Raw genomic sequence first — 8565 nt, forward strand, 5'->3', positions numbered from 1 at the left:
GCTTTACAGACGCTCACTGCGCAGGGGTGTCTCCCACGTGCAGTGCTTTGCAGACAGCGGGCGGGGGGCTCCCCTCCAGCTTTCCCCTTTGGGGTGATATTAATTACTCTAAATTTAGTTACGGGAATTTTTTTCCCTGATCTTTTTAGTTTTGGGGAATGGGGCTGGATAAAAGCCAACAACTGCTTTGCTGAGGCCCCACCCATATTTGGGTCCCATCTCCATATGGCTTCTGGTGAGAGACGTGCTCTTTAGGCGCAAGGTGATTTGTTGATGTTCATGCTGTGTTCTAGACTGCAGCTGTTGCTCTCGCCAAAGCCATCCATGAAAGGTTCTTCATCGGTGTCATGGAGCCTCAGCTGATGCAGACGTGAGTGCCCTCTCCCGTAGAGTAGTCAGTAGTCGCTGTCCGTCACTCCTCCCACTGACCGCCCCTCTGCCACCCTAGCTCCGAGATGGGGATCCTGACATCGACGGCTCTGCTGCATCGCATTGTTCGACAAGTGACCTCGGACGTCCTGCTTCAGGAGATGGTGGCCTTTATCCTCGGGGAGCAGAGGGAGCCAGAAACGCTGTCGGAAATTGGCAGGCATCCCCTAAGACATAGGTTAATCGAGCATTGTGATCACATATCTGATGAGGTAAGCCATGCGCAACATGGCTGGCGTAGAGTCTCTAAGTGTTTCTAATGTGCTTGTGATTGATTTGGTGATGGTAGAGGTGGAGGAGGTGGTGGGGTGGAAGGGGGTAGTGGCATGCGTGTGTCATGGTGTACCTGTAGAGGTCAGAGGGCAGCTTGCAGGAGTCGGTTTTCTCCTTTGCCATGTGTGTCCCAGGACGGGAGTTGGGTAATCAACCCTCTACCCACTAAGCCACCTCACTAGCCTCTGCTTGTGACCCCTCAAGTGTGGCTTCAGCCCCTGGCACGGCTTCCGTTGCTGTGGTTTCAGATAAGCATCATGACCCTGAGGCTGTTCGAGCATCTTCTGCAGAAGCCCAACGAGCACATTCTTTACAACTTGGTCCTGAGAAACCTGGAGGAAAGGAACTACACGGAATACAGGCCTTTGTGCCCGGAAGATAAGGATGCAGTGGAGAATGGGCTGGTGGCCGGAGCCGTGTAAGTGTCTGGGGGCAGCTCTCCCCAGCAGTCTAGCCGCTTCCTCGTGGGTAAATTCCGGGGGATGCTAACTACCCCTTGAGCCCGGTAACAAAAGTAGCAGTGGGCACTGGAGACTGTTAGTGTAAAGTGGGAATTTGCATATTAAATACATTATTGCTTCTTTGTATTAGAAAACTTATGTAATATTTCTCAAAAACTAGCAAAGAATCTTTTGGTTTAGAAAATGTCATAATAAATGTTGTTTTTTATACATCATTAAATTAAACGTAGAGATCTGGAGGAAGATCCATTATTTACTGACATTTCACCAGATAACATTCTGCCAAACCAAGAGTGGATCAGTTCACCTCATGCCAGCCCAGACCACCCCAAAAATGATGGCAAGACGGAAGTCCATAAAATCGTCAACAGGTGAGTCCCTGTGTGGTTGATCTGCCCTAGGCCGTCACAGGAGCGCACCGCGACTTCAGTATTTACAGGTGCTGTTAGCTTTTTTGTCTCAGTCCTGTAGCAGGCGGCAGCTGGGGCCACAGCTGATGCCATGAGAAAACCCAGATCCATAGAAAAGTCGTTTTCTCTCAGCCCAGTGGAGGAGCACCCGGGCAGTCTGTCTGCTTCCGAGACGAGCCTTAGCACAGCAACTGAAGAAAGGAAAGATTAGCTGAGGAGAAGGGTTAACTGTGCTGGGATCTAATAGAGACGACGTCACACACGTCCCCAGCACCGACAGTAGCTTCGGCAAGCGCCAGTCTGACAAGTGGTTCTCACTTCGCATGTGTGCTAAGTGTTGAACTATTTTTTTCATTGTGTATTTTTACATTTTTTTTTAAAATATCTTTTTCATGACAGTTTCCTCTAGTGTCTTTGCTTTTAATGCTGACAGTGATATGCCTGGCCCTTGTAATGTTGTAGGGGCTGCTAGTTAGTTCCTACTGCTAGTTAGTTCCTGCTGCTAGTTAGTTCCTACTGCTAGTTAGTTCCTGCTGCTAGTTAGTTCCTACTGCTAGTTAGTTCCTGCTGCTAGTTAGTTCCTGCTGCTAGTTAGTTCCTGCTGCTAGTTAGTTCCTGCTGCTAGTTAGTTCCTGGCTGCTCAGCTCCAAAACAGTCCCACAGAAACCATTGCAATGTTGTAGGGGCTGCTAGTTAGTTCCTGCTGCTCAGCTCCAAAACAATCCCACAGAAACCATTTTATTTGCAGTACTATTTGGCCAATAGCTTAAGCGTATTTCTGGCTAACTCTTATATCCTAAACTAGCCCATCTCCATTAATCTGTGTATCACTACTAGGCTATGGCTTACTGGGTAAAGGTCCAGTGTCTACGTGGCTTCTCTCTACTCCGCCTTCTTTCTCCCAGCATTCAGTTTAGTTTTCCCTGCTATTGCTAGTCTGTTCTGCGCAGGCCCAAGACAGTTTCTTTATTAACTAATGGTATTCACAGCATACAGAGGGGAATTCCACATCATGGCAAGTAACATAAAATAATTGCATCTGGCTCAAAAGTAAAATTACAGTCTATAAAAATATCTCAAGTTCAGTTACTTAAAGCCAGTTTTTGAGATTAATAGATAAAGCAACCCATTATTGTGGCACAGTATTGTCTGTTTTAGATTTGTGTGACATGCAGAGTTAGTTATTTTTTAATAAAACCCTTACAAAGCAATGTATACTTTGATTGTTCAAGTTTCCATTGTATTTATAGCTGGCTAAGCTCGCAGTGTATTTTGTGGTTGAGTGTGTGAGCTACTGTGGCGGAGACTCTGCTCACTGTGGCCTTTCTTCCCTTTCAGTTTCCTCTGTTTGGTACCAGATGAAGCAAAGTCATCCTACCATGTCGAGGGCACTGGGTATGACACCTACCTCAGAGATGCTCACAGGCAGGTAAGTGACGGAGCCGACTGATCTTGGGGTGGGGTGGGCATAAAATATCTCTCTCTCTCTCTCTCTCTCTCTCTCTCTCTCTCTCTCTCTACCTATCTATCATCTATTATTTATTTATTTTTGATTTGGTGTCTCCGGTTAGTCTGGCTGGCCTTGAATTTGCTTATGGCCTTGAGCTCGTGCTCCCCTCTCCCAAGAGCCGGGATTACCGATTAGTGCACCCGTGGCTCTCAAGGACTAGTTTTTATTTCTACTCTATCATATACTAACACTTGGTTGGACATAATCAAGAATGAAGTACTAGAAAAATGAAAATTGAAAGAACACATTTCCTTGTTAGATTTGGCCAATATGAAACTGCCTAGTCAACTCTGTGAGCTGTGCATGCTAACCCTCCCTCTTCCAATCTCGTCACCGATGGTGGTTACAAGAATCTGAGGGTCAGCATTGACCCATGGGCCACCCTTTGGAGAGTACTGTTCTGTCCCTGCTTGGTGACATGCCCAGTGTCTGTATGTCCTAAGAACAGTAAGCTTGCTTGACCACAGGCGTTGTCCACCCACCTCATGTAACAATATGTGTAACATAATTACCTGTAACACCTTAGACACGTGAGGTTTGGGCTCTGAGCCTTGCCTTGTAAATGTTCTCCTAGTCTGTCAGGATGACTGAAGGATTCGATCCTTTAAAGGAAGGACGTAGCTGGTACTGAAGGAGTGACTTTTCGAGTCAGATAAGCCGTTTCCCGGCAGCCTGGATGTGCCCCTGCCATCATGGTGTCTCCTGTACTCCTAGTCAGGGCCAAGCGTCCTCCCACCTGGCCCTGGCGCCTCACATGCAGCCGACAGCCTTGGCTTCTTTACGCGCCCTCTGAGGAGAAGACTGCTTCATCCTGATTGGCCACTCTTTAATGCCCAATGCTTTCCCCCAGTTCCGAGACTACTGCACTGTCTGTTTGCGATGGGAGTGGCCCGGAGCCCCAAAACCGCTGGAGAAGTGTGACTTAGAAGCAGCCTTCTTTGAAGGACATTTTTTGAAAGTTTTATTTGACAGAATGGGAAGAATTCTTGACCAGGTAACTCATCGGAAGATACTGATTCTCATGCCAATGTGGTAGACCTCCTGAGTAATCTTGTCTGACTTAGTCTTTCTGTTAGATGACTGTCCAAAGGTTGGGAATTCCCACGGCCAAGGGGCTCTTTTGAAGAAGGCTCTGTGTGTGTTCTGTTGTAAACATTTACAAGTAGGGAAATAGACTTTTAAACTCTCCTTTAAACTTCAGATTTCCTTTCCTCTGTCTTATTTAAGGCAAGGTATTGGAGAGGGTGGCTGGAAGAAAGCTCTTCCTCTCACAAAACCCTGAGTTTACGTAAGAAAACACACAGTTGAACTTAAATCCAGGACTTGTACCCTTGTAACAGAATGGGGGAGCTTATGTTTGTCAGCATGTCTGCTGTCTTCTGCCACGTCCAGCTCTTCTCAGTACCAGAGATTGGCAGTCTGTTTTCATTGTAGTCAGTGAATGGTGAGAAAGCAGATTTCGCTCTGCTTCTAAACTTGGTCCTGAACTCCTCTGCTGTCCCAGCCACCTCATCTGTCTCTAGGTGGACTTCATTTTGAGTCCACCAGATTCCTGTCTGCTTTAGTGAAAGAGAACAGGCAGGGCCAAGTGGCTCCGTCAGAAGTTCTAAAGACACCTTTCTCTCTAACGCAGGCTTTCTATGTCCTGTAAACAGCAGCGAGCAATTAATTTCAGGGGTTATTGTGATACTACGTGCAAGAGATGTCAGAGCAGCTACGTGCACGCGTTGAGTCACGGGGAGTAGCCCTGAAGTTACTTCTGTGTTCAATTCAAACACCTTTGTTAGGACTTTGGGCCAATGTGTCCTCCATGTTCATAATTAATAATACTCCATCTGACGTGCTGCAGGTTTGATGGCCTGCTACACGCATTCATGACATCAGCCTACATAAGCAGCTGTCTCCTGCATCAGCTTTGTCTTTCTGCAGGTGTCTGTGTTGGTTTTCTGTTTGTAAATTTCAGCACTGTGCAGTACGTGCATTGACTTCCTTGGAAGGGCTAATTCAGCTGCCAGAGTCTCCCTTGCAGAAGAGGATGGGAGGGATGTGGTCGTGGGGGAAGTGTTGGGGCTGCACAGGACATGAATATTTCTGTTCTTGCTTTCCGCAGCCGTATGATGTGAATCTGCAGGTGACCTCAGTGTTGTCCAGGCTGTGCCTCTTCCCCCACCCCCACACCCATGAGTACCTTCTGGACCCCTATGTGAACCTTGCCTCTGGCTGCAGATCGCTCTTCTCTGTGATTGTCAGGGTGAGTTCATTAACATTCTGCTCTCTGGGATCCCCCAGCTGCGCTCAGCATCCTCCTCTCACTGCGTGGTTAGTGTAAAGTAGGGCGTGTCTCCTGCTCTGCCTTCTGAACCGTTACATGGTAAGAGAATCCATGTAAGTTCTTGATATGTGGGCCAGAAAGCAGGGTGAGAGCGCTTGCTCTGGCAAAGGGCCAAGATTCAGCTCTTAGCACCCACACAGTGGCTCCCAACCATCTATAACTCTAGTTCCAGGGGATCCCACACCCTCTGGGTTCTGCAGGCACCAAGCATGCATGCAGTATACATACCTGCATGCAGACAAAACACACATCCACATAAAGTAAAGCTCAAGTTTTGTTTTTATACAGTGTGCACATGTGTATGAGTGAGTGTGCATGTGTGCACAGGCCCATGCTGCATGCATACGTGCACATGGAGGTGTGCTTGGCCATGTGTGCTTCTGTGTAGGCCAGAGGCTGACGTCTGGGGTCTTCCTGTCACTGACCACTTCAGTTTTTGAGGTCAGGTCTTCTGCTGAACCCACAGCTCACCCTCCCAGCTGGGCGAGCTGCCCAGTAAGCCCCTAGGATTGTCCTGTGTCCACCACCAGTGCTTGTATGTGGGCCTGGGGATTTGAACTCAGTACTCATGCTGGCACAGCAAGCTCCTCACCCATGAGTCATCTCCCAGCCCTGACATTTATGTTTTGAAGATTAGATAGGAGTTGGTTGGTCAAGGATAATAATGACGCTTGGCATTCTTTGGTGATAGGAAGGGAGACATCTCTGTCCAAGAATCCCTGTGGAGTCACCCAGGGGCTAAAGTCTTGCTTCTTTTGCAGGTTGTTGGTGACCTGATGGTTCGAATTCAGCGTATTCAAGACTTCACCCCCAAGCTTCTCCTAGTCAGAAAACGACTGCTCGGCTTGGAGCCTGAAGGACAGATGTGAGTCAGTGTTTTACATACTCTGTCCACAAATCTCAGCCAGCCCAGTGTGTGCTGTTCCCTGATCTTCTGTCTGCCTTTTCCAGTATCGACCACATCACGTTGTTAGAGGGTGTGATTGTCTTAGAGGAATTCTGCAAGGAGCTGGCAGCCATTGCCTTTGTGAAGTACCACGCTTCCACCACTCCGTGAGTGACATCACCGTGATCTCTGGGAACCCGCGTTACTGTGTACATTTCATCTGAAGAGACTCAGCTCCACCCAGCCATGAGAGGACGAGAACCTGAGAACCTTGTCAGTGAAGTAGGAATCTGCTGCCTGGCTGCTGCCGGTGAACAGGCCTGATGTTGCTTCCCTGGCTCCGTTATGATTCTCTGTGTAAACTGCACGCTGTTGAAACCCGGGATGCAATCAGATCTTCTGGATAGCGTTTCCAGTGACCGAAAAGCTGCAAAACTCCTGATGTCAGGACTTTGCTGGTATTTCTGTTATTTTAATATCCTCCCAGGCAGCAAAGCATTTTGACATTCTCTGAGACTTAAATGCTTATATTCTTTTGTATTAATAAGCAGCAAAAAATTACTAATTTTGTAACTTTTTAAGGTTAAGATTCTTATCATACAAAATATTTAAGAAAATTGTAAATGAGAAAGAAATGTAGCTGAGGAGCCCTCAGAAGACTCTAGGAGATGAAACACAGAGAACAGCATCAGCTTCTTCAGCTTTTGTAAGGAAACAATTTAATATGATAAAAAAGTATTAATTAATATATATTTTTAAAGAAATGTTCTTTTACTCTTTTGTGCCATGTTCGTGTTGATTTCCCTGTGTGGCTCCAGTTTCTCCACACTCAGGTTTGCAGCAGCGTTGGGCTCATTCGCCTCAGTGGTAGCGTTTGCTGAAGTAGTAAGTATCTTGTAAAGCTAGTTAACACATGCTGAGACTTCCCCATGCCTTCTCTGAGAATGGCTTTATGAAACTGTCTCGTAGTTGACTTTCTTAGTGGAGTGGGCGTGTCCAGGTGGGAGCTGAGCAAGCCTGAGGAGGCCGTGAGGAGGCCGTGAGGAGGCCGTGAGGAGGCCGTGAGGGTGCCGAGGGCCTCTTACTGTTTACATTTGCTTTCACTTTGTTCCCTCGTTTGTCTTAAGAGATTCTAAAGAGATTTTTAAAAAGTCTTTCTGTGTTGAGTTCACACCTTAGAGGATTTGAGGAGCCTGAGTGTGTGGGAGTGGCCTGGATGCAGGATGTCTAGGTGAGCCGAGTTGCAGGGCACAGCTGCAGGTCACCCGCTCAGCCTGTCTCAGATGTGGACTGCTGTGTTAAAACAGCAGGCGGCACTTTCCTCTCTGCTGTCAGGAGGCTCGCCTCGAGAGGGTCCGCCTCCACCCCCTCTGTGATGTCACCAGATGTGTGTGCATAGCCACAGCGCGTGACATGTGCTCAGAGCGCGTTTGACGCTTAGTTCAGTCTATTTTACTAGCGTTTCTGATTCATGTTATAGTTCAGTTTTGCTACTTAGAAACAAAATACTGACAGTATGAACAGCCTGCCTCAGGTCTAGGGCGGTCATCCTTGTCAAAACAAAACAACTGTGCATTTCCAACAGGATGCAGATCTTTCTTTGCTCATTCAAGAACTCCGCTGTAACAACAGGAGACAGTGGTACCCTGCATGGTTTTCCTTCTGTGGCTATGAGTGATGAGAAATGGTCTTGTATTTATTGACCAGTTTGTGCAAGAATTACCACAGCACCTTCATTTTTAAATGTTGCTGCAGTCTACTTAGATGAAGGTGTATTTAAAATAAGGCATTGAGAGGTATCAGATATTTCTTAATGCCTTCCTAGTGCTCAGTAGGTGTGGTAGCAATGAGGTGACCTCCCAGACCAAATACTTGTCCTTGAATTCCCGGCAGGACCTTATCCGCTCATCCACTCAGACGAGCTCAGTAAAGCTTTAACTATAATTTGTGTGTTTGCTGCTTCTGCGAATAGTTTTCCTGAGTCACAATAATGACCTTGATCCGTAACCAGCTAGGGTTAGTCGGCTTCTCCTCTGTAATTTCTTCTGCATATTTAATTCAGACCTAGAGTCAGCACAAGTCAGAGAACTGAGTCTATCTGTTAAGGAAACCATATGCCACATCCCTAACGCTTTTCCCACAGTTCCAGAGACCTGGCTGTTTCCAGGATTTCCACACACCGGGTGCGTGGAAGTACCACCTTAGCCAAGTGGTTGCCATGGTGAGTTCCAAACCGAAGTCTACCTGCTCCATGGTTGTATAAA

General features: G+C 47.2%; 1 protein-coding gene across 1 annotated transcript in view; it reads left to right on the plus strand.

Annotated features, from left to right (window-relative positions):
* Fam160b1 (family with sequence similarity 160 member B1) overlaps window positions 1-8040 on the plus strand; it is a 27734-nt gene extending 19694 nt beyond the window's left edge. The window contains exons 9-17 of the mRNA XM_013348124.2: window positions 294-370; window positions 449-641; window positions 951-1120; window positions 1394-1534; window positions 2912-3002; window positions 3934-4077; window positions 5194-5334; window positions 6177-6280; window positions 6367-8040. Coding sequence (XP_013203578.1) covers window positions 294-370; window positions 449-641; window positions 951-1120; window positions 1394-1534; window positions 2912-3002; window positions 3934-4077; window positions 5194-5334; window positions 6177-6280; window positions 6367-6472 — 1167 coding nt within the window. The 3' untranslated portion in view covers window positions 6473-8040. The remainder of the gene's footprint in view (window positions 1-293; window positions 371-448; window positions 642-950; window positions 1121-1393; window positions 1535-2911; window positions 3003-3933; window positions 4078-5193; window positions 5335-6176; window positions 6281-6366) is intronic.
* The last annotated feature ends 525 nt before the right edge of the window (window positions 8041-8565 follow it).

The sequence above is a fragment of the Microtus ochrogaster genome, chromosome 8 (genome assembly GCF_000317375.1).
Source record: "Microtus ochrogaster isolate Prairie Vole_2 chromosome 8, MicOch1.0, whole genome shotgun sequence".
NCBI classification, from domain to species: Eukaryota; Metazoa; Chordata; class Mammalia; order Rodentia; family Cricetidae; genus Microtus; species Microtus ochrogaster.